Source organism: Cervus canadensis, chromosome 26, assembly GCF_019320065.1.
Source record: "Cervus canadensis isolate Bull #8, Minnesota chromosome 26, ASM1932006v1, whole genome shotgun sequence".
In the NCBI taxonomy this organism is placed as follows: Eukaryota; Metazoa; Chordata; class Mammalia; order Artiodactyla; family Cervidae; genus Cervus; species Cervus canadensis.
In genome coordinates, this window is record NC_057411.1 from 21,017,294 (window position 1) to 21,043,576 (window position 26,283).

The following is a 26,283-nucleotide window of genomic DNA, read 5'->3' on the forward strand; positions in this document are numbered from 1 at the left end:
ACCAGCAGAGAAGAAGGCCGGTGATTAGGAGGAAAAAATACTGCATAAGTTAGTCTCAAAACATTCACAAACCACTTCCATGTTTATGACCATTGTATATCCTCATTAAAATTAGGAAGAATTTAAACCAAAAAGAAGCATATGAAGTATACGCTAGCCAGGAGTGTTTACATCTGGCAAATATACAATTTGTAGTAATTTACTTCCCTGTACTCCTATAGCATCTTGTTCCTTAGAGTACCCAAAACAGTTTGTTCATCTTATCCATGTTATTGAACTCTCCTCTTGCCCATGACTGCTCCAAATAATTGTGAACTCCTCAAGGATAGGTATATGATTCCTTTTACTTTTTTTACTTTAACACATAGCACCTTGTTCTTCTCAGAGCCATACTTTCCTTCTCCAGGGGATCTTCCTGACCCAGGGGTCGAATCCGGGTCTCCTGAACTGCAGGCAGATTCTTTACCATCTGAGCCACCAGGGAAGCCCATACACATTAGAAGCGTGAACATTTTAATGAAAAGTCTAAAGAGGTATCTCCTAGATGGCACATTAGATCCCAAGATAAATTTGTACTAAGTAAATTACATTGAACAACTCACCATCATCTACAATGGATCCAAATCCTGTGACAAATACACCTGTTTTAGGTGGCAACTTTATGGATGAATCTGGGAGGCAAACTCTCTGAACTACATTTGAAAAGTCAACTCGGGTTGCAAGCTGAACCAAAGCAATGTCATTTTCATTTGTTTCTCTACGGTAATTTTCATGAATGATAATTTTCTTCAAATTTCGTTGCACTGTGGGTGGTGTTACAGTTATACCAAAAGTGACAATCCATCTATTTGGGTCTTTATTTCTGCAAAAAAATAAAGAATAAGATTAGTGATACTTAACTGTATCCTTTAAAAACAGTTAAGACAGTATTGTCCCCAACTATTGGAATTATGTCCCTGAAAAATTCCTATAGTGAGAGAATTTGCAATTGATGGCCTTATGTAAAAAAATGGTTAAAATACTGATGATACAAGTGAGAGTAGAGTAGGAAAGCTCTTAAAGTATTTCATAAGCTCTAAAATTTAAAAGAATACAATAGCTAAGTGGAATTGCATGCTGCAGTTGGAATAATTATAATGGGTACTATACAATTAGTTTCTCACATTTTAATTCCCTGTTCATTAGAAACTCTTCAAATTTGATTTTTTCTATAATTTCAGTGAAGTGTATAGAAATTAATTTTGATCTGTTTTGGACATTATCACCCTAAGAGGCATTTCCTTCTGTATGAGACATTCTCTTCATTCTTATTTTATGATTTAACCTTTTGACTCTTGTTTACTGGGTCTTATCTTGATCTTTGAGACAAAGTGTAATTTGTCTTCTTCACAAACTGTCATGTGTATACAGGATTATTTCTCCACCCAGTGCCCATACCCTGCCCCAATACTCAAGGGCTAAAAGCAGCCTTAACTCATTGTTGTGTTGTTAGAGCTCCCACTACCCTTTCATCTGCCCTGGTCAGTCCCTCTTACTATTTTTGAGGCTCTCCCTTAACACAGATGCTTCTCTCTACCATGAGATTACACTACAAGCAAATTCTGCATCCTTCTATCATCTCTTTGCTCCCTGTTCTACCCTAAAGCTCAGTTGCCTCTTTGTCTAGTCAGCCCTTTCAAGAATGACTGAAATATATAGAAACTTGAATTCTCTATGTAAAGGAAAATTATGTAAAAGGAAATTACACATAAGAGAATTCAAAAAGGGACTTTCCCTGTTCTTGCAGGATTACTGTGTTGGTGAATCATAAAGTTTTAAGTGTAATGAAAACTGAAAGATCAGTGGTTTTCAAAGTACTTTGCACTGCCCCAGGGATGAGCAGGTGGAGCCTAGGGGCCAAGGCATTGGGGTCTGGGGAGGGCTCCTCTCTCAGCTGCTCTACTTATTTGCACTTTAAAGGAAGGTTTAATTCAAAGCAGAAATCTTAAGGATGAAGCATTCATTTGAAAATGAATTCTGGAAGCTACAAAGACTTATGTTACTTCAGTCCTTAAGGATCTTGTAAACTAATTGAGTAGACAAAACAGAAATACCTATCTCCTCATGCATAAAAAACCAGAAAGGGAGACTCAAGTAATAGGCACAGTTCAGCATGCTTTGCAGATAAGAACACTGAGATTCAGAAATTAAATGACTTGGCCAGGTACATGATGTATTCAGCTGGTTAGTGTCAGAGACCAGGTCTCATGATATCCTGTCAAGAACTTTTCCCTATATACACTTGTTTCACAAAGACTGGGATCATTTTTCATGGGCATAAAGGTACTAACATTTGTCTTGAATATGATTTTAAAAATAATGTATTTCTGTAGGAAAAAAAAAAAAACATAAAAATTTTAAAAGTATTTGGATAATTATGATATTGTCTTCAAAGTGCCCGTCTTTTTCCTTCACAATAGTACACTTCATTATGCAATTATATGAAATTATATCACATGCAAAATTGATCCCTTCCTCTCCAAGATCATCACCATTTCAAGCTCTTTATTATTATTGGCAAAAAATATGCTATCACATTTCTCATATTGAAAAAAAAATTCCTCTTTAGAATCCACAGCCACCTTATCAAATTTCTCTGCTTGCATTCATTAAAAAATTCCTTGAAAGTGGGGTCTAAACTCACTACATCCAATCCTTATCTTTATTTTCTCTCTTGAATTCATTCTCACCTCTATCACATCATCATACTTTCTTTTATCAAAATCCACCAGTTATTTCTGTTTTATCAAACTCAATGGCCAGTCCCTCTATATGTCTGCCCATACAGAGAAATGAAACTGGACCTGCTAGAACCCGTATCTCAATCTATATAGCTTGTATTCTTCACTACATAGTTAAAGACTTTACATTCTGAGCTTATTTCTTTTTAATTTATGTAAGCAAATATCAGTTATAAATTTTTAAAAAATGTATGGAAAAATGGAGGACTATATGAGCATGAAAAAATCAGAAAGCCTTGAAAAGTTAGTGAGACTCAAGTTTACCTAAGCATGATGATATTACTGAGGTTGTAAATATGTACATGTGAGTCCCTTTTCTCTTTTTTCATGAGACAGTGACAATCACCTTAAATCCATTAGGTCATTCTCATTACACATCTGCTCCATAAATAAAGGTGTAGGCATCTTAGAACAATTTGGGTGTTACCCTTAGAAGTTTGACCAAGCACCACCTAGACTCACCAAGAGTAGTTTCTTCTGAAAAGGGGTGTGAACAGTGTCGTTGGCCAGGACTTTATTCAGAGCTTTTGTTTTTTGAGGGTTTAAAAGGAAAAATTCTCTGTACCCTGATGTTAAAACCTCAGGGAAAAAAGACAGTGTGTCCCTGATCTTGGGCAATAGCGTGACTGTGCATGTCTGTGTATGTGAAGTGACATAGCTGAGTGTTAAGAGTTACAACTGAAAGCCCAAGCAGAGAGCTCTTTTCAGGTTTTATATGACCCATCTTCCACACTGTGAGGGCAGTGATATAGGTTGGTAGATCTCTCCCACCATCCCACACAACTCTCTAGTCCAGAAAAGCCCACATAAAATGAAGTGAAAGTTGCTAAGTCATGTCTGACTCTTTGTGACCCCACGGATTATACAGTCTTTGGAATTTTCCAGGCCAGAATACTGGAGTGGGTAGCCTTTCCGTTCTCCAGGGGATCTTCCCAACTCAGGGATCCAACCCAGGTCTCCTGCATTGCAGGTGGATTCTTTACCAGCCCACATGGTTCTTGGATAATTGGAAAGAAGAGCTTCAAAAATGATACCTTTGATTTTTTTTCCCTATAAGTGGTGGTGGATGTTGATAGTTGGAGGATAAATGAAATAATGTTTTAAAAGTGAAAGTGGCTGAATTCTCCTTAAATATGCAGAAGAGTTTAAATTTGTACAAGTATAACAGTCTTTAAAATAATTTATGATGTAGTAGAAAAAGATCGCATACTTTCACGATGCTACATACAAGGAAACAGATGGTATGAGCTACAAGAATGGCTCTTTGGTTTGGTTACCAAACCAAACATGATATGTATTGAGAGAAGGGTGAGGGGATGAGTTCGACTGGGGCCTGGAGCAGCCATAATGCATTTAGGGGATAGCGTCCATGCAGAGTGGAATAGAGGATAATTTGGTGAGCTTGGACTCTTCCCAGGCACTAAATTGATGGTAATTAATAACTGAGTAAGCAAGACTCACAAGAGCGCTAATAAACTTACCTGCGGAAGCAGTGAGCGGCCGTGAGTAGCCACGTGTTACTGATGAGGCTGGCCCCACACTGATGGCCAGCCCCTATGAGCTGGAGGCTGGCCTGCCATGGCCACTCCCCTTCCAGAGCTGCTTCACTTCCTTGGATAATTCTTTCAGTAGACGCAAATGCTGGTAATGGCATGAATGAAGGTGTCATCCTTATTCCACAGCCTGTCACAGAAAGAAGTGTTACCTTAAAACGAGGGGGAAAAAGCATATCCTGATTTGCATTGGGTGCCGATGCTTAGACGGTCCATTAAACCTGCTGCTTTTTAACCTATTTCTAGCACTCGGTCTCTGGGGTTATTCTATAGGGGTGCTACCATTCTCAGAGAGGTTCAAAAGAAATATTTACCAACATTTCAAGGCATCCAAACCAGAATTAACTTCTGCCTCTATACGGAGCATATAAATAGATAAGTCAATAGATAATTTAAGAGCATAAAAATCTGTGGATCCTCTGCTGAGAGTTTTCAATACATGTGTAGCAAAATACTTTTCAAATGAGAAAACTCAGCTGGGGGAAATAGAACATAAATTACTGGAGGTAACACAGTTGGCAAGAGACAGAGTTGGATATTGGAATGATTAGAAGGATCTATGTCGAAATTTATATTCTTACTACTGAGAGAGTGCAACACTGAATGTCAGCCATGATTCTGACTTGACATAAATCTGTACATTGTCTTTGAAAAGCCCTGAATTTTAACCATCTTAAATATTAAGGACTATCTTGTTTTTCCAAAATTTAAAAAGACTAGTTTTTTTTTTTTTTAACACATTCTGATTCCCTGATAACAAATTCTCAGTTGGTTAGACTTCAACCCTAAATAATACCTGAAAGTGTATTAGTATACTTTATTAATGTGCCTGTTAATTATTGTTTATATTTTTATTAACAATGCACTTTTTAAAAAAGAAGTTTTATCCAGAAACAGATTAAAAAAATAGTGCCTGAAATCATGTTTATAAATTTATCATAATTCCCTCAAGGTTAAATAGCTTAAGCTTAAGGTGACCATAAAATTGAACACGTAGAGTTTCTCCATTAATATGGTGCCACATCAGTAGAGGCTAATGCTTCCTCTCCCAGTTTCCCCTAAAAGTAAATGTGAAGGTAATAATAATAAAAATAATATCTACTAGTTATGATCCAGATCCTGTACATAGTGTTACATACACTTGCCCTAATTTTAACAACTCTGTTATCTCTCTATGTTATTAGATGTTATTATCCTCAGAATGAAGATGAAAAATTTGATTCTATGGTATTACTCAAAGGCAAAAGGAACAAAATCACCAAAAATTAAGGAAAGATAAGAAAAAATATATACATTCTGGAGGTAATTTTCAGTAACTTCAGTATTCAGTGGGTTGATTTAAAAAACAACTTCTTGGACTGCCCAACCTATTTCTTTGAATCAGAACTGTGTGGAGAAACCAAAAATTCTGACAAAGCCACTGATATTGTGATTTCCTACCTTTCTGCTCTATAGCAAAACACTAGAAGAAAGTGGAATGATATGTGTACAGTTATTTGAGAAAATTTATGATCCAAGAATCCTATAAAACATTAAGATAAAGGCAATGGAAAGAGATTCCGATATATGCAACCTCTCAAAAATACACCATCTATGTAGTTGTCTTATTGAAAAATAACTTAAAGATACAGTTTAGCAAGCAAAAAGGTGAATCTAAATCAAGACTCAAGAAAAGGAAATAGTAAAAGTATAAGAGACTTTGATCCTGAAGCTGAAGTTCTGATACTTTGGGCATCTGGCATGAAGAGCTGACTCACTGGAAAAGACCCTGATGCTGGGAAAGATTGAAGGCAAAAGAAGAATCAGAGGATTAGATGGTTAGATAGCATCACTGACTCAATAGACACAAATCTGAGCAAAGTCCAGGCGATAGTGAAGGACAAAGAAGCCTGGCATGCTTCAGTCCTTTGGGTCACAAAGAATCAGACATGGTTTAGTGACTGAACAACAACCAAGCAAGAGACTTTAGTGATGGGTAAATGACTGTGACTGTTGGGATAAAATGGAACATATTGTTTTGAAAGAGATTATTAATAGAGTATATAAAGTTTGTACCGGTGCTCAGTCATGTCTGACTCTTTGCAACCTCATGGACTGCAGCTCGCCAGCTCCTCTGTCCAAGGGATTATCCAGGCAAGAATACTGGAATGGTTTGCCATTTCCTCCTCAAGGGGATCTTCCCGAACCAGGTATCGACCCTGTATCTCCTGTATCTCCTGCATTAGCAGGTGGATTCTTTACCTCTGAGTCACCTGGGAAGTCCATGTAAAGATTAGTGATAAGTAAAATGTGAAGTTGGTCTTCCCAGGTGGCGCTAGTGGTAAAGAATCCACCTGCCAATGCAAGAGACATAAGAGATGCAGGTTTCATCCCTGGGTCAGGAAGATCTCCTGGGGAAGGGCATGGTAACTCACTTCAGTATTCTTGTATGGAGAATCACATGGACAGAGGAACCTGGCGGGCTATGGGCCATAGGGTCACAAAGAGTTGGACATGACTAATGGAACTTAGCACACATGCATGCAAGATGTTAGAAATATAGCTCCATATGTTATGTATATAATATCAAGAATACTATGTAATTTTTTACCACATTATGTAAGTCAAAATACTAAAAATTGTATTTGGCATAAATGTATAAATTCAAATGTCTTAAAATGTCGACAATAATAAAACATAATAAAAAAATTAAGTGGTTTACAAACAGAAAAAAGAGCTTGGTATTACTGTTATGATCATTTTGAAATACATACAGATATCAAATAATTATACATTGTACGTTCAAAACTAATACAATGCTATATCAGTTATACCTCATAAAAGAATGTGGTAAAGTCTACTTGTAACTTTCTCGGCTTTTATTAATTATCTTTGCTATGAAATAGTTAATCACGGGTTTTGGTACTTACGACTGTTGAGAAGATTCCTCATCTTTTTGTTGTCGATAGCTGGAATAAACAAAACATGAATTAGTTGGTGGAAGTGTATATTCCTATTTTCATGTGATTTTGTTCAAATGGTTACTATAAAATGCTTATTGCCCAAAGAAACCATGTAAGATATTTCTTTGTAACCAAGAAATATATAAATAACCCTCTACTCTGATTTGGTTCAAAATGTATAATTTTACTCTAAAAAGGTAGCATTTTGTTTTCTGATTTTTGCTAAGAAACCAAAAAACAGAAATTAGGAAATTAGGAAAGAATGATTAGGATAAATGCCTATGAGTGCTTTCTTTGGGAGCTCCAGTAAAACTAAGGGAAACAACCTCTATTCCCATCACATCTGGTGTTCACTGTAGCATTTGGACTAGCTTCTGTGTGTTAGGCATATGCCTGGAAGCCAGGTTGATAGGCATCCCAGGTCCCTCACAGACCAATTCCCAGGCCTTTGCCTACAAAGGGTGGGAACTCGGTCACTGCAGGTTGTGGCTTCTCTCACTGAGGACGACTCTCGCATAGAATACGATGGAAGTCAGCAGGTCCTAAGGCAGGAAGGTCTCTTGTATACAGCCAGCCCCCTATCTCTCCCTCCACTTTATGTCTCCCTTCTGTGACACCTTTTCCCCTTCAAACTTATCTTGCTGCTGCTGCTAAGTCACATCAGTCGTGTCTGACTCTGTGCGACCCCATAGATGGCAGCCCACAAGGCTCCCCTGTCCCTGGGATTCTCCAGGCAAGAACACTGGAGTGGGTTGCCATTTCCTTTTCCAATGCATGAAGGTGAAAAGTGAGAGTGAAGTCGCTCAGTCATGTCTGACTCTTAATGACCCCATGGACCGCAGCCTACCAGGCTCCTCCGTCCATGGGATTTTCCAGGCAAGAGTACTGGAATGGGGTGCCATTGCCTTCTCCATACAAACTTATCTTAGTGTGCCTTTATAGTCAGTTTCATTTGATTGGGGTGATTTGGTATTTGTTTTGTTTATTTGTTAGAAAGGAGGAAAATATATCATATTTTCCTCAGGAATACTGACTTTCCCATAAGAGGAATGTGAGCCCCAAATCCTATTGGAAGTCTCCTGGACATTTTACTTCTCTTTATTTAATGTGAGCTTTATATGTAGCAGAAGAAAATGTATGTGGTAGAATTTTGGTTATCAAGGATGGTCATAGAATATCATTTAATATTAAAACAATCTTTATAATAAAAAGTCAGTATACATGACCAGGAAGGCTGAAAAATGATTTTTAAAGTAGTAAAATAAGAAACTCTACAATTCTAATTTATGGTGGATATTTTACTTTAGCTTGTATAATCATGTGTTAGGCACAATTATATTACCAGGAGTTGAGATTTAGTTTGAGATTGCCATTTACAGAGTGCTGGAAAATGTCTTTTTTTTTTTTGGAATATAATTGATTTAAAAATAAAGGTGGATACCATATTCTTCATCATTTCTAATTACTCGATGAAGAAGGTATCACTAGTGTGCATGGAGATTCTATCAAAATGTATTTAAAGGATTTTCCTGACTTTTTTAACAACAGAGAAATTAACTTTAGACAATCTGTTTTTTAAATTCATAGTTGTTGGGAGGGGAAAAGATTCAAGATCTAAAGGACAAGCCTTATTTTTAGTATTAAATCAGAAGCAACCGCACTTGGAAATAATTAGAAACAATGAACAGAGTTGGAATACCTAATGCCTGTGAGACATATGCTAGAGTTCAGGGGGAGGAATAAGAAAATAAAAAGACACAGTCCCTGATCTCGGCACTTGTAGTCTAATTTGAAATACATTATTTTACTTTCTCTAATTTTGTGCTGGTACAGAAAAACAGAAATGTCTCTCAGTTTGGATTCCAGCTGGCTGTAAGGCAGTTTTGGTTTTACTTCCATAACCTTTTTGAGCTCCATTTTTTTCTACTTTTGGGGGAAAATGAAATGGCAACTTTCCTGAGTTTATATTGTGAGGAATCTGTGAGGAGATGACTAAGAAATTGTTTTAAATTGGAAATAAGCTAGGGAGAACCTCTTTATGGTTCATGTTAATGTTTTTTCCAACAGGCTTCAACCTTCGTAAAGATTCTGTTTCTTTGATACTATGGAAGCTAATCCCCAGAACTGGCCTCTGGCAGTCACGATACCTATGCTTTATTACCCCCTGCATCCCCCGCTAACGCTTGCAGGTCCCATGTCTGACACCTTCCATGAGTCTAATTTTCTTAAAACGATGCAATTAATGTCTACCCTTTCATGCTTTTGAAAAGATCCAACATGAAAATTCATATACGGGGTGAATTAAAAACCCATAGGGATGCCCAAGTTAAATATGAAAAAAAAATCATAAAACTGGACTTAACCTCATAGCAAATTTTTATTTTAGTTTTAATCCACTCTGACATACATTCATCAAGGGTGAATTCTTGAAATGAGAGAATACATTGACCTGAATTCTTATGAAAAATAAAAAGAGGATTGTGAAGGGAGGGAACCAGAAAGATGGTAAAAGGACTTACATGTGAGTGCAAATGATGGTTTATGTATAGTAAAAGGCATTGGTTCTCTCTTCAGACTTTGATATAGAATCCTTTCAATTTTTTTCCTGACTTGCTCAGCACTATCAGTAGATGGGAATCGAAACACAAGCACCATAAGAATGTTCATACCATTTTGATCTGGACTAAAGAGGAAAAAGCAGATAAAGGTAATCATAATAAAGTCAGTTCTGTAACCAGGAACTATTTTTACACATTACGATTCACACTAGATTTAAAGAAACATAGTGAGTGGCATGTGTGCATATCAGATTTTTAAATTATCTCTAGGAATACCGGCTAAGATAAATAGCTGGAAAAAAGACTCATCTAGCTGTGAGATAATTTTAGTTTTATAACCTTTTTGAACTTCAAAAAGAGGAGGTTGTGGGAGGAGGAGAGGTTCATGAAATCATGCTTTACACATGCACTTAAATGATTTGCTTTTGAAGGGATTCTGAACCAAGTTGTAACCAAGGTCATTATTCCTCAGTTGCGGTGTGGCAAAGACAATGCTTTGTATTCACCAAACCCTTCTTCTAAGCTTTGTCTTCTAAGCAAGAGCTAGATTTCATTTCCTAGCCTTCCTTGCAGTTTATTGAAACTCTTTAGTGAATCCTAGACAGTGAAATGTGGGGAGAAATGATGTGCCCTGCTCCCAGACCTGGCCCTGGAAGACCTCCTGTGCCATCCTCCATGCTTTCACTCCGCTTATTTGCCAACCAGAGAGTCAGTGGGCAAGTCCATTCCACAGTCCCAATCATTCCTACATCCACTTCTGCCACTTCTGTTTGGACTGTATGTACCATGGAAATTAAATAGATCTTTACTGTGTTAAGCCATTGGTATTTTGGGGCTTAGTAGTCAGTTAATGTGAGTTTGAAAGATGGATGGTTAAAGAAAGCAATTATAAAAGGAGATCATTTGATAAGTTCAAATATAAAAATTTACAATAATGTGTAGAGGTCTAGAAACCCTCTAGTTACATTTTGAGAAGAAATTTAATTTGAAATATATAAAAAATAAAGGAAGAAGGGAGAGTAGAAAGGGGAAAAGGGATAGAAAACACATGGGCTCCTGACCATATGTATAATTACCATCAAGAAGTGAAGTAAATAAGTATTACAAATATATATGTGTACATACATACATATATGTATATGCATGTTATTATATGTGTGTATATATATTAATATGTAGATTTATATGTTGTTTAGCTACTAAGTTGTGTCTGAGTCTTTGCAATCCCGTGGTCTATAGCCTGCCAGGCTCCTCTGTTCATGGAATTTTCCAGGCCAGAATACTGGAGTAGGTTGCCATTTCCTTCTTCAGGGGATCTTCCCAACTCAGGGATCAAATCTGAGTGTCCTGCCTTGCAGGTGGATTCTTTATCACTGCACCACCTCTGAAGCTCATGTGTATAAATATGTATGTGTGTATACTGATTGATATCCACAATAAAATTTTTAAAATTTCATCAATTTTTATCAAAATTGATAGAAAACAGGATATATTATTCTAGTAAATGCCAAGCTTTTTGGACATTCTATTAAAATATATTCAGGATAAATTCCAGTAACTTATTTTAGTCTCTGATAATATATATCTTCAATTTATATATATTGCCTTTTATCAGAACAAAGAGTGAAAAGGCATTAGAAATAAAATAATGCAGGAGCATTCAAGGAGAAACCTTATTGAAGAGAAAATCATAGTCTGATTTTTGGGTAGGCTTAAAGTGAGGATAATCAAAAAGGGCTGGCCTTTATGTGCTAAGTCTCTTCAGTGGGGTCCAACTCTTTGAGAGCCTAGGACTATAGCCCACCAGGCTCCTCTGTCCATGGGATTCTCCAGGCAAGAATACCAGAGTGAGTTGCCATGCCCTCCTTCAGGGGAATCTTTCCAACCCAGGGATTGAAACCATGTCTCCTGCATCTCCTTCATTGACAGGCAGATTCTTTACCAGTGCTGCCACCTGGGAAGCCCCAAGCCAAGTTTACATACCTTAATTTGATAACATGAGATTTGATAAACCGACCCTCTCCAGAATGTTGAAATATCCTAGACATCTGAATAGAAAAAAATTTAAAGTGTTAATCCTAAGAAAAGTGGTATTCCTCATCTTATCTAGAGACTTATGGAAAAGTTAAGGATGCCAGTTTTCCCAGACTTGTGAACTGGCTATCTGCAGTGGTAAGACTTCAACCAAGTTCCAGTCCTTGTAAAACTGAACAATCTTATCATAATAGCTTGATTCTGCAGTAAAATGATGTAACAGAATTATGTACATTGTAGAGTCGTTTTGAGGATTAAAGGAAACAATGTATACCACATATCACACATTGTCTGATATACTAAACACTATTCATAATGTTCATTTTGATGGTCAAATAATTTAAACTACTGGTGCTATTTTTCAAGGCAGCGTTCGTCACTTTTAAGAAAACCTACCATATATTTGCCTCATTCTCCAATATGGCATTCTAGTCTACTATTGATATCAATTTGCTCATTTCTCACATGAATGTCCCTTATGACAGCATTTGACATAATATGTATCAACATCTGTCATGTGACTCTGACACTCTCACTTGTTAATCATCTCTTTGGCAGGTCTAGATTTCATCACACTTCATACTGTCAGCATTTTATTACTTGGCTTTTTGAGTCGGAACCATTGAAGGATTTTGGATTTTCCGTGAAATTATCTCCTAAAGGTACCTGATTCCCAAAAGAGTATTGAGGCACTGCCTGAAAAGATTAAAAGAAAACCACCAGAGTGAAAGTCAAAATTCACAAATTGCAGGACAATGTAAGCTTATGTAAGGCCCAGTTCCATGGTAAATCTTGCCCTGTTTGGGAAGAGGGAATATTGGTTCCCTCGCCCAGTAGATTCTTCCTTCTCCTTGATTCCTCTAAATTAATAACAGTGCTCAGTAGATTTTACCTTGTTAAATAGTGAATCTCCCTCTCTTCCTTCCATCCCACTGCTGTGGTCTAAAATCAGCTCCTTCAAAACTTGTGTCCAAGCTTTTGCAGTGGTCCCCTCACTGACACCTTTATGTGGTTCAGCTCTGTCTTTCCTCCCCTACTTGTTGCCCAACACACCAGCAGCCAGGATGAAGTCTCTAAAGCACAAGTCTGAGTATATTATACTACTGCTTGAAACCCAGTGTCTCTTAGCATGAGCTCCACAATCTTAAACCTTCATGGGCCTTGTTGTTGTTGCTATTTAGTCACTCAATTGTATCTGATTCTTTGAGACCCCATGGACTGCAGCATGCCAGGCTTCTCTGTTCTTCACTATCTCCCAGAGTTTACTCAGACTCATGTCCCTTGAGTTGGTGATACCATCCAACCATCTCATCCTCTGTTGTCCCCTTCGCCCTCTGCCTTCAATCTTTCCCAGCATCAGGATCTTCTCTAATGAGTCAGTTCTTCGCATCAGTTGGCCAAATTATTGGAGCTTCAGCTTCAGCATCAATCCTTCCAATGAATATTCAGGGTTAATTTTCTTTGGGGTTGACTGATTTGATCTCCTTGCAGTCCAAGGGACTCTCAAGAGTCTTCTCTAGCACTACAGTTCAAAAGCATCAATTCTTTGGCCCTCAGCCATCTTTATGGCCCAACTCTTACATCTGTATGTAACTACTGGAAGAACCATAGCTTTGATTATACGGACTTTTGTGAGCAAAGTGATGTCTCTGCTTTTTAATACAGTGTCTAGGTTTGTCATAGCTTTTCTTCCAAGGAGCAAGCAAATTCTAGTTTTATGGATGCAGTCACCATCCACAGTGATTTTTGGGGTCCAAGAAAATAAAGACTGTTACTGTTTCCATTTTTTCTCCATCTGATTGCCAGAAAGTTATGGGACTGCATGCCATGATCTTACTTTTTTTGAATGTTGAATTTTAAGCCAGCTTTCTCATTACCCTCTTTTATCCTCATCAAGAAATTCTTTAGTTCTTCTTTCCATTCTGCCATTAGAGTGGTATCATCTGCATATCATGGGCCTTTTTGATCCTACCCCTATCATCTTATCTATTACCTGTTCTTCCCTAATCTCGCTGGCCTGGTTCACACCTTTACAATTTTGCACATTCATTTCCCTCTTCCTTCAGTACACATTTTTTTTTCAAGTAAGTTTCTTCAATGACAATTATGGTATTCTCCAGTGACAACTAACTTGTCTTTCACTTGTCTTCCTCAAACAAAATTAAATTCTCCTTTTCATGGCAAATAGATGGGGAAACAGTGGAAACAGTGGCAGACTTTATTTTTTTGGGCTCCAAAATCACTGCAGAGGGTGATTGCAGCCATGAAATTAAAAGATGCTTACTCCTTGGAAGGAAATTTATGACCAACCTAAACAGCATATTAAAAAGCAGAGACATTACTTTGCCAACAAAGGTCCATCTAGTCCAGGCTATGGTTTTTCCAGTAGTCATGTATGGATGTGAGAGATGGACTATAAAGAAAGCTGAGTGTCAAAGAATTGATGCTTTTGACCTGTGGTATTGGAGAAGACTCTTGAGAGTCCCTTGGACTGCAAGGAGATCCAACCAGTCCATCCTAAAGGAGATCAGTCCTGAGTGTTCATTGGAAGGACTGATGCTGAAGCTGAAACACCAATGCTTTGGCCACCTGATGCGAAGAGCTGACTCATTTGAAAAGACGCTGATGCTGGTAAAGATTGAGAAGGAGAAGGGGATGACAGAGGATGAGATGGTTGGATGGCATCACCGACTCGATGGACATGGGTTTGGGTGAACTCCAGGAGTTGGTTATGGACAGGGAGGCCTGGTGTGCTGCAGTCCATGGGCTTGCAAAGAGTTGGACACGACTGAGTGACTGAACTGAACTGAACTGAAGCCACCCCAACATCTTGCACATGAGTCTATTGTAGCAACTATCACACTGGTTTACAATTGTCTTTCCCACTCTGGACTGTATGTTCAGTATTTGACACAATGCCTGGTCCACAGTAAATGCTCAATGTATGTTTGATGGATTAAATAAATGAATGAATAAATGAGAAAATGAATGAAAGATCAAGAATACCATAAAGGAGAGAAGATAATAACATGGTTGTTTTTCTTTATCTGCAAATCATGTTGCCAAGGGTAAGTAGAACTCTATGGGAATCTAAAGCAAGGAACCAGGAGACCCCAGTAGTGACCCCCACCCCCTTCATAAGTGGTCATTCCAGGGGTTTGGAACAGCTCTGACTTATGTCACTTATGATTCACTAAGCTTTTCAGAATACATTTCATTTTCATTTCTTGAGGAACAAGGAGAAATGTGGTGTTATGATCTCTGCATGCGTGTGTGCATGCTCAGTCATGCTAACTCTTTTGTGACCTTATGGATCATAGCCTATGCTCATCTGTCCATGGACTTCCCCAGGCAAGAATCCTGGAGTGAGTAGCCATTCCCTTCTTCAGGGGATCTTCCCGACCCAGGGATCAAACCCACATCTCCTGCATCCTGCTTTGGCAGGCAGATTCTTTACCACTGGGTTACCTGGGAAGCCCTTAAGATCTTTAGCACTTTAATATAAATGGACTCTGAAATTCTGAACTGTGTACATAATGGCACTGTAGGAATGGATCAGGATTCTGTCATATCAGAGTGTAAGAAATTACTAAGAATCTATTTGAACTAAAGTGTGATGTTAATAAGATCATGGTCCCTTGAGGAGTCAATCTCTATTTAAAAAATGAGTAGATTCTGGTATAGTACACTATTGGTGTAACCACTAATAATAACTTACATGTATTAAGTCCATACTACATGGTAGGTGTTGGACCAACTCAGTCAACTTCATACAGCCTTATGAGGAGACTATTTTCTCTATTCTCATCAGTCTCATTTTACAGGACAAAAAACTGAAGCTCAAGACACTTAATTGTCTAAGGTGGCATTGGAAGTGGTTGTTCTGCCATGTGAACCCAGGATATCTAGCTCAAGATCTTGTATTCTTAAGCATTAGGTGACATTGACAACCCCAAGTTACTTATATGCCTGATGACAGACTTTCAGGTTGGTGGGGGGAAAGGTTTGGGGGCAGGAAGCCCTTAAAGAAGTCCTCAAAGCATCTTTTATTTTCTGAATCTAAACCTAATAAAAGATAATCTCCTAGGAATTAGCTTCTTTTCTGCTTCTAGTTTAACAGGGCTAAGGGAACCACTTCTTTTTGGACACTTAATCATTGTTGTAACCAATTTCTGGAGAAGTTAAATCTATGTTTATATTTATCTACTGGGAGCTCAGCATATATAAGTAAATTATATATTTAGTCCAAATTACAAAAATTAATTGTATCCTTTTTTTAATGGTCTAAACCTAAGAATGGTTTGGCTTGGAAACTAACAGAGATCATTCTGTCGTTTTTGAGATTGCATCCAAGCACTGCATTTTGACCTCTTTTATTGACTATGATTACTACTCCATTTCTTCTAAGGGATTCTTGCCCACAGTAGTATATATAATGGTCATCTGAGTTAAATTCACCCAGTCCAGTCCATTTGAGTTTCCTGATTCCTAAAATGTCAACGTTCACTCTGGCCATCTCCTGTTTGACCACTTACAATTTGCTTTAATTCATGGACCTAACATTCCAGGTTCCTGTGCAAGATTGCTCTTTATAGCATCGGACCTTGTGTCCATTACCAGTCACGTCCACAAGTAAATGATCTCTGTTTGTTTTCAGGGCAAACCATTCAATATCAGGGTAATACAAGTCTATGCCCAGACCAGTAATGTTGCAGAAGCTGAAGCTGAATGGTTCTATGAAGACCTACAAGACCTTTTAGAACTAATACCCCAAAGAAGATATCCTTTTCATTATAGGGGACTGGAATGCAAAGTAGGAAGTCAAGAAACACCTGGAGTAACAGACAAATTTGGCCTTGGAGTACAAAATGAAACAGATCAAAGGCTAACAGAGTTTTGCCAAGAGAACACACTGGTCATAGCAAACACCCTCTTCCAACAACACAAGAGAAGACTCTTCTACACATGGACATCACCAGATTGTCGACACCAAAATCAAATTGATTATATTCTTTGCAGTCAAAGATGTAGACGCTCTATACAGTCAACAAAACAAGACCTGGAGCTGACTGTTGCTCAGATCATGAACTTCTTATTTCCAAATTCAGACTTAAATTGAAGAAAGTTCGGAAAACCACTAGACCATTGAGGGATGACCTAAGTCAAATCCCTTATGACTATACAGTGGAAGTGAGAAATAGATTTAAGGGACTAGATCTGATAGATAGAGTGCCTGATGAACTATGGACGGAGGTTCATGACATTGTACAGGAGACAGGGATCAAGAACATCCCCAAGAAAAAGAAATTCAAAAAAGCAAAATGGTTGTCTGAGGAGGCACAGTTTTTTCACAAAAAACTGTGAAAAGAAGAGAAGCAAAAAACAAAGGAGAAAAGGAAAGATATTCCCATTTGAATGCAGAGTTCCAAAGAATAGCAAGGAGAGATCAGAAAGCCTTCCTTAGTGGTCAGTGCAAAGAAATAGAGGAAAACAACAGAATGGGAGAGACTAGAGATCTTGTCAAGAAAATCAGAGATACCAAGGGAACATTTTATGCAAAGATGGGCCAAATAAAGGACAGAAAAGGTATGGACCTAACAGAACCAAAAGATATTAAGAAGATGCGGCAAGAATACACAGAAGAACTGTACAAAAAAGATCTTCATGACCCAGATAATCACGATGGTGTGATCACTCACTGAGAGCCAGATATCCTGGGATGTGAAGTCAACATCAAAGGAAGCATCACTATGAACAAAGCTAGCGGAGGCGATGGGCTTCCTGTTGAGCTATTTCAAATCCTAAAAGATGATGCAGTGAAAGTGCTGCACTCAATATACCAGCAAATTTGGAAAACTCAGCAGTGGCCACAGGACTGGAAAAGGTCAGTTTTCATTCCAATCCCAAAGAAAGGCAATGCCAAAGAATGCTCAAACTACTGCACAATTGTACTCATCTTACACGCTAGTAAAGTAATGCTCAAAATTCTCCAAGCCAGACTTCAACAATATGTGACCGTGAACTTCAGATGTTCAAGCTGGTTTTAGAAAAGGTAGAGGAACCAGAGATCAAATTGCCAGCATCTGCTGGATCATCAAAAAGCAAGGGAGTTCCAGAAAAATCTCTACTTCTGCTTTATTGACTATACCAAAGCCTTTGACTGTATGGATTACCACAAATTGTGGAAAATTCTGAAAGAGACGGGAATACCCTACCACCTGACCTGCCTCTTCAGAAATCTGTATGCAAGTCAGGAAGAAATAGTTAGAACGGGACATGCAACAATAGACTGGTTACAAATAGGAAAAGGAGTACCTCAAGGCTGTTTATTGTCACCCTGCTTATTTAACTTATATGCAGAGTACATCATGAGAAATGCTGGGCTGGAAGAAGCAAAAGCTGGATTCAAGATTGCCGGGAGATATATCAATAACCTCAGATATGCAGATGACACCACCCTTATGGCAGAAAGTCAAGAAGAACTAAAGAGCTGCTTGATGAAAGTGAAAGAGGAGAGTGAAAAAGTTGGCTTAATGTTCAACATTTAGAAAACTAAGATCATGGCATCCGGTCCCATCACTTCATGGCAAATAGACAGGGAAACAGTGGAAACAGTGGCAGACTTTATTTTTTGGGGCTCCAAAATCACTGCAGATGGTGACTGCAGCTATGAAATTAAAAGACACTTTCTCCTTGGAAAGAAAGTTATGACCAACCTAGACTGCATATTAAAAAGCAGAGATATTACTTTGCCAATGAAGGTCCACCTAGTCAAGGCTACGGTTTTTCCAGTGGTCATGTATGGATGTGAGAGTTGGACTATAAAGAAAACTGAGCACTGAGGAGTTGATTCTTTTGAACTGTGGTGTTGGAGAAGACTCTTGAGAGCCCTCTGGACTGCAAGGAGATCCAACCAGTCCATCCTAAAAGAGATCAGTCCTGAGTGTTCATTGGAAGGACTGATGTTGAAGCTGAAACTCCAATACTTTGTCCACCTGATTTGAAGAGCTGACTCACTGGAAAAGACGCTGGTGCTGGGAAAGATTGAGGGCAGGAAGAGAAGGGTGTGACTGAGGATGAGATGGTTGGATGGCATCACTGACTCAGTGGGCATGAGTTTGGGTAAACTCTGGGAGTTGGTGATGGACATGGAGGCCTATTGAGCTGCAGTCTATGGGGTTGCAAAGAGTTGGACACTACTGAGCGACTGAACTGAACTGAAACCTAAGAATAGATTACTAGAGGCTACAGATATGCAGATGACACCACCCTTATGGCAGAGAGTGAAGAGGAACTAAAAAACCTCTTGATGAATGTGGAAAAGGAGAGTGAAAAAGTTGGCTTAAAGCTCAACATTCAGAAAACTAAGATCATGGCATCCGGTCCCATCACCTCATGGGAAATAGATGGGGAGACAGTGGAAACAGTGTCAGACTTTATTTTTGGGGGCTCCAAAATCACTGTGGATGGTGACTGCAGCCATGAAATTAAAAGATGCTTACTCCTTGGAAGGAAAGTTATGACCAACCTAGACAGCATATTAAAAAGCAGAGACATTACTTTGCCAACAAAGTTCCATCTGGTCAAGGCTCTGGTTTTTCCAGTGGTCAGGTATGAATGTGAGTTGGACTGTAAAGAAAGCTGAGCACTGAAAAATTGATGCTTTTGAACTGTGGTGTTGGAGAAGACTCTTGAGAGTCCCTTGGACTGCAAGGAGATCCAACCAGTCCATTCTAAAGGATATCAGTCCTGGGTGTTCATTGGAAGGACTGATGCTGAAGCTGAAACTCCAATACTTTGGCCACCCCATGCGAAGTGTTGACTCATTGGAAAAGACCCTGATGCTGGGAGGGATTGGGGGCAGGAGGAGGAGGGGACAACAGAGGATGAGATGGCTGGATGGCATCACCGACTCGATGGGCATGAGTTTGAGTAAACTCCGGGAGTTGGTGATGGACAGGGAGGCCTGGCATGCTGCGATTCATGGGGTTGCAAAGAGTCAAACACAACTGAGCGACTGAACTGAACTGAACTGAACTGAACTCGGTTTTAAACAAGATAATGACTAAGCCCATTTGTTGTGGTTCAGTCGCTAAGCCATATCTGACTCTTTGCTACCCTATGGAGTACAGTAGGCTAGGCTTCCCTGTCCTTTACTGTCTCCAGCAGATTGCTCAAATTCATGTCCTTTGAGTTGACGATGTTATCCAACCATCTCATTTTCTGTTGTCCCCTTCTCCTCCTGTCCTTAATCTGGTAAAATGATTTTCCTTAAAAATCATTTCCAAAATGTTTCCAAAAAAACATTTTCCTTAAAATCAGACACAAACTGTAGTCCTTAATGTGAAGTCCAGGATCAAAGTCAAAATAGCATAATTGAAAAAATATGTGTGGCTCTGACTAAAAGTACACCCAGTAACTAAAAGTTGCTGTCTTTGGCAAGCTTGAGCTTGTGCCTTCCCTCTGGCTGGGAACTGCATGCAGATTAGGTCCTTATGGAAGATTAGTAGTTATTGGTGGGAACTAGGAAATCCCTTTCTGGGTCCACCCACGAAAGTAATCAGACAAGTTCTGCAGATACCCTGCTTCTTTCAGGGGAAAAGCTACCTGCAGAGGACAAACACACACACACAAAACAACCAAACAAAAAAGCACTCCCCTCCCAATCCACACCAGACTGCTTTCCTCTGCAAGGAAGCTTTCTGCTAACTCAAAGAGATTTTTACTTCCTCGGAACCCCTAAAATACTGATTGTTTGAGTCATATATTTGACTATTATATTGTGCAATGTGGCAGCTCTAGTATTGTCATTTCAATCTTGTAAGCTCTTATATGTCATATCTTTGCTATGTAAATTTTCTATTATTGTCCATGTCTAAACTTCCACATATAAACAATATTATACACTCCAAATAAGGAAAGAACTGTACTATGTAGACCTTGGCATTTTTCATAGTCTTGCACAAAGGAGGTACACAATAACATTTTCATAAATTCATTGATTCTCCAGCTATGGTTAATCTTAATCAATGGTATGAAGAAAAAAAAAATGCTGGCTTTTGCAGTGCTTCAAGACTCTTTCATTATATCCCCATTGTTTCCTTTTTTTTTTTCTCATTTATTTGTTCATTCAGAACAATTGGCTAGAGTATCCTATATTTCAGGTACTGTGACAATACTGGATAAAGAGTAGGGACAAAGAGCTGTGGTCCCTGGGCTCATAGAATAGAGAGATAGCCAGTAATAAATAAATAGTTAAGTACAAAGGCAGGAATGTGCTGGTGGTCCAGAGGTTAGAACTCCACACTCTCACTGCTGAGGGCCTATGTTCAATCCTCATCAGAGAATTAAAATGCCACAAGCTGTGGAGAGGCCCCCCAAAAAGGTAACTGAAACAGTAAGGTAATACAGCATAATGGCTGAGGGTCTATAATTACCTCCTGAAAGGCAACGTGATACATGGAGGATACATGAAGGATCAGAAGGATCAGAAGAAGTAAGCAACAGAAAGAGTAGGCTGAGGGGGCAGTTCCAGATAGAAGGAAAAAAATGTGTAGGTAATCTCAAAGAATTGATGCTTTTGAACTGTCCTGTTGGAGAAGACTTTTGAGAGTCCCTTGGACAGCAAGGAGATCCAATCAGTCTATCCTAGAGGAAATCAGTCCTGAATATTCATTGGAAGGACTGATGTTGAAGCTGAAACTCCAATACTTGGGCCACGTGATACAAAGAACTGACTCATTTGAAGAGACCTTGATGCTGGGAATGAGCGAAGGCAGGAGGAAAAGGGCATGACAGAGAATGAGATGGTTGGATGGCATCACTGACTCAATGGACATGAGTTTGAGTAAGCTCCGGGAGTTGATGATGAACACGGAAGCCTGGCATACTGCAGTCCATGGGGTCACAAAGAGTCGGACATGACTGAGTGACTGAACTGAACTGAATCTCAAAGAAGACCATTATGGTCAGAGAGTAGTGAGCAAGGAGGAGAACATAAAAGTTGGAAGAATAGTCAGAGCCTCTGGGAACTAGATGCCAGCAACTTTCCTCCTCCCAGTGTGACAACAAAATAATGTCTCCAGGAATTGCAAAATATCTTTAGGGAAACAAAAGTGCCCATAATTGGAAATCACTGGACCAGACTGTGGATCAAGACAACTCAACCACAAAAGGAGTCTCTCTGCCCTAAAAGCTCCAGGAGAGACTCAGCACTTGGAAATACCACATGCGAAAAAGGAGACAGAGTGAAAAGAGGTTATAAAAGCTCATCACATTTCTATACACTGGTAAAAACCAGTTTCAAAGAATTCATTTTGAAAAGATATCCATTAACAATGACCCAAAACAAACAAACCCCATATACACATAAAACCAAACAACAACAAAACAATTATCTAGGATTAAATTTAACAAAGATATACCAGACATTTAAGAAAATTATTTTAAAGCTCTATTGAAATATAGCAAATAAGTATAAATAAATGGTGTCATTTATTTCTCTAGATTTCTAGATTTGAAGCATCCTAAATCAAAACCCCAATATGAGGGGATGTGAGAGTGTGTGTGTGTGTTTACTTGGTATGGGAAATAAAAAAGGACAAGAAAAACTACAGTATACCTGAAGGAGATGATGATAAATCCAAGTATATGGGTTGAATATTGGCCCCCTAAAAATACATTTGACTCTGGGAACATGTAAATGTGCCCTTACTTGGCAAAGAGTCTTTGCAGATGTAATTAAGGATATCAAGATGAGACCATTGTGTAGACATCATCCAGGAACACTTGAATCCAATGATAAATATCCTTATCAGAGTAGACAAAGAAACTCGGAGAAGGCCAGGTGAAGATGGAGACAGAGATCAAGTTCATGTAGTCACGTGACAAGGAATGCCTGAGGCTACCAGAAGTTGGAAGAGGCAAAGAGGAACTCTTCTCTAGAGACTTTCAAGGCTGCTGACATCTTGATTTTAAGATTTCTGGTCTCCATAACTGTGAGGGAATAAATTTCTGTTGTTTCAAGTCACTAGTTTTTTTGTAATTTGCTACAGCAGTCCTAGGAAATTAATACAACATGTATCAACACATTGTCAGACTGTAGAGGTTAAAGTATCATGGTATTGACCAAATGAAAAACAAGCTGATGGATGGAACAGATTAGAGATCCCAGCAACATTCCGCATCATATGTGGAAGCCTGAATTGTGGTGGAAATGACACAGCAGATCAACCAGGAAAGGACTTACTATTCAATCAGTGGTGCTAAAACAACTGTTTACTCACATGGGGGAAAGAACAAAATTAAATCCCTAAAAAAAAAAAAAAAATAAATAAAAAATAAAAAATTAAATCCCTAAATCAACCATACTACGACTGCTACTAGTCATGCAATAGCCAAGACAGGGAAGGAAACTAGGTGTTTGTTGATGAATAAATGGATAAAGAAGATGTGGCGTATACATGCAATGGTATATTATTCAGCCATAAACAAGAATGAAATCTTGCCATTTTTGACAATTTACTGATGGACCTTGAAGGCTTTAAGCTAAATGAAGTAGGTCAGACAGAGGAAGATAAATACCATATGATCTCACTGATATAGAATCTAAACAAACAAGCAAAAAATACAAATTCATATCTAGAGAACAGATTGGTGGTTATCAGAAGTGAGAGATGAAAGTTAGACAAAATGGTCTGAGGTGGTCAAAATGTGCAAACTTCCAGTTATAAAATAAATAAGTTCTTTGGGATATAATGTATAACATGGTGACTATATCTACTAAGACTTCATTGTATATTTGAAAGTTGCTAAGAGAATAAATCTTAAAAGTCCTCATCATAAGAAGAAAAATTATTACTACCTGTGGTGTTGCATGTTAAATACACTTATGGTGGTGGTCCTTCTCAACTTATACAAATATCAACCATTATGTTGCACATCTGAAACTAACAATGTTATACATCAATTATATTTCAATTAAAAATAAAAAATATAAATAAAGCCACCTACCAATAAAATTTAAAAAGAACTGTGGCAACAAAATTGTCAAAACACTGTCCTATTTAAATGCAAAACCCTATTTAAATAGGTACGAAAAATAAACCAGTGTTGGTTTTCAACATTTAGAATGGATCTACATATAATCTACATATAATCTACATATTTATTCTTAAATAGCCAAATAGAATGAAATACTTTCCTATGTTGTTAACAATGAAGAGAAAGGAGAGTGCAATTAAGAGTGGGAGTGCTAAAGTCCTCCTCCTTTAATTAAGAGATAATGTCTATCTTACATATGGTAATGTATGTGTTTCAATGCTATTCTCTCAAATCATCCCAACCTGTCCTTCTCCCACTGTGTCCAAAAGTCTGTTCTTTATGTCTGTGTCTCCTTTGCTGCCCTGCACATAAGATCGTTGGTACTATCTTTCTAGATTCCATATATATGAGCTAATATATGATATTTGTCTTTCTATTTCTGACTTACTTCACTAGGTATAATAGGCTCTAGTTTCATCCACTACATTAGAACTGACTCAAATGTGTTCTTTTTTATAGCTGAGTAATATTCCATTGTGTATATGTACTACAACTTCCTTATCCGTTAATCTGCCAGAGGGATGGGGTAGGTGGGGAGTTTCGAGGGGGATTCAGGATGGAGGGTCACATGTATGCCAATGGTTGATTCAAGTTGATGTGTGGCAGAAGCCATCACAATATTGTAATGTAATTATCTTCTAATTTAAATAAATAAGGAAATAAAAAAGAGAGATAGTGTCTATAGCTAATCATAAAAACCATACTAATTAAGTCCCCTTTCTACAGACCCTTTACTTCCTTGTTAGAATAACTCTCATGACCTTAAATTATACTCTAGTCTAATGCTGTGGGTTTTGCTAAAGAAATCTATAGTCTCCAAAGACATGTTTTTTATTAAACAAAAATAGACTCTTTTATTTGACTTTCTGCTATCACAGGCAAGGATTTTGCTTGCCTAACATACCTTAAAAAATTAGAAATGCCTTGATAATTGCCTAGGTTTTCAAGGAAAACCAAAATAATTGAGGGACATAACTAAATTTGAGATTCATAAGAATCATAGGCACACAGTCTTGTATGTGACCCTTTATGTGTTTCAAAAGCAAAATCACAAAATGATGAGGCAAAGCATCACAATCCGATATTCTTATGTTGAAAGAAAAGTTTAAGGAAAATGAACCAAGAAATAAAATCAAAAGAGTTTAAAAATTGATCTGTTTTTAACAGAGAAATTTAAATTTAAACATAGCTTAAACTGAGAATACCTGCTTCAACCAACAATCTCCTCAGATGTTAGTTGCCTATTCTAATCTACATGTGTTTAACGGCATATGACATTATTCTAAACATTTTACATACATTAAGTTATTTAATCCTCACAACTGTATGACCTACTATATTATCCTCATTTTATAGAAGAAAAAATTGAGCCATGGAGCAATCATGTTCCTGTAATAATCACATTCAATGTCAGGCAGAGAAACATTCATAAACCTTTAAAATTTCTATTGGGCTTACCATTCTCTCAATCTGATGACTCTTTTCTGTAAACTGTTTTGAGGTTCTCATTCCATAACATTCTCTGTATTTTATATTTGTAGCTTTAAAAGAGGCAAGATAGTAGAACGACTTATCACCTGAAAGGTAAAAATAAACAGAAGATCTACGCTTAGACACGATCAATTGCTAGTCCCCTTCCCCCAGGAAATAGATTTATAATAACACAGCTTATTTCTTTTCAGCATTATACAATTAGTCGTAGTCATTTTAAAAAATATTGTGTAATTTTTATCACTGCATCCAGCTAAAATAGAGTGTACTTTCAGAACACACATTTATAGTGTCTATGTGTATAAAATTTTTCACACAATTAGATATGCAACATACAATTGCTGACAGTTATATAATAAAAATTACCATTTTCCTTAAAGAATTGTAATATAGGTATATTATAACTAAGCTGTATTATGAAGCTATATTGAATGAGTGATCACATTTTTCTACACTACTGACAAGCTTACTTAAATATTTTTCTACACTACTGACAAACCACTATTTTTAATGATAACACTATATGCAAGACAGAAAAAGAGACACAGATGTATAGAGCAGACTCTTGGACTCTATGGGAGAAGGCGAGGGTGGGATGATCTGAGAGAACAGCATCAAAACATGTATATTATCAAGTGTGAAACAGATCGCCAGTCCAGGTTGGATGCATGAGACAAGTGCTTGGGGCTGGTGCACTGGGAAGACCCAGAGGGATGGGATGGGGAGGGAGGTGGGAGAGGGGTACAGGATGGGGAACACATGTAAATCCATGGTTGATTCATGTCAATGTATGGCAAAAACCACTACAATATTGTAAAGTAAT

At 38.0% G+C, this 26,283-nt stretch overlaps 1 protein-coding gene across 1 annotated transcript in view; it reads right to left on the reverse strand.

The window, feature by feature from the left end:
* The window catches only part of LOC122428206 (transmembrane protease serine 11F-like), an 89,426-nt gene that overhangs the window by 10,962 nt on the left and 52,181 nt on the right, over window positions 1-26,283 (reverse strand). The window contains exons 4-9 of the mRNA XM_043448044.1: window positions 25,428-25,546; window positions 11,817-11,881; window positions 9,795-9,958; window positions 7,243-7,281; window positions 4,262-4,463; window positions 603-862 (exon numbers count right to left, since the gene is read on the reverse strand). Coding sequence (XP_043303979.1) covers window positions 603-862; window positions 4,262-4,463; window positions 7,243-7,281; window positions 9,795-9,958; window positions 11,817-11,881; window positions 25,428-25,546 — 849 coding nt within the window. The remainder of the gene's footprint in view (window positions 1-602; window positions 863-4,261; window positions 4,464-7,242; window positions 7,282-9,794; window positions 9,959-11,816; window positions 11,882-25,427; window positions 25,547-26,283) is intronic.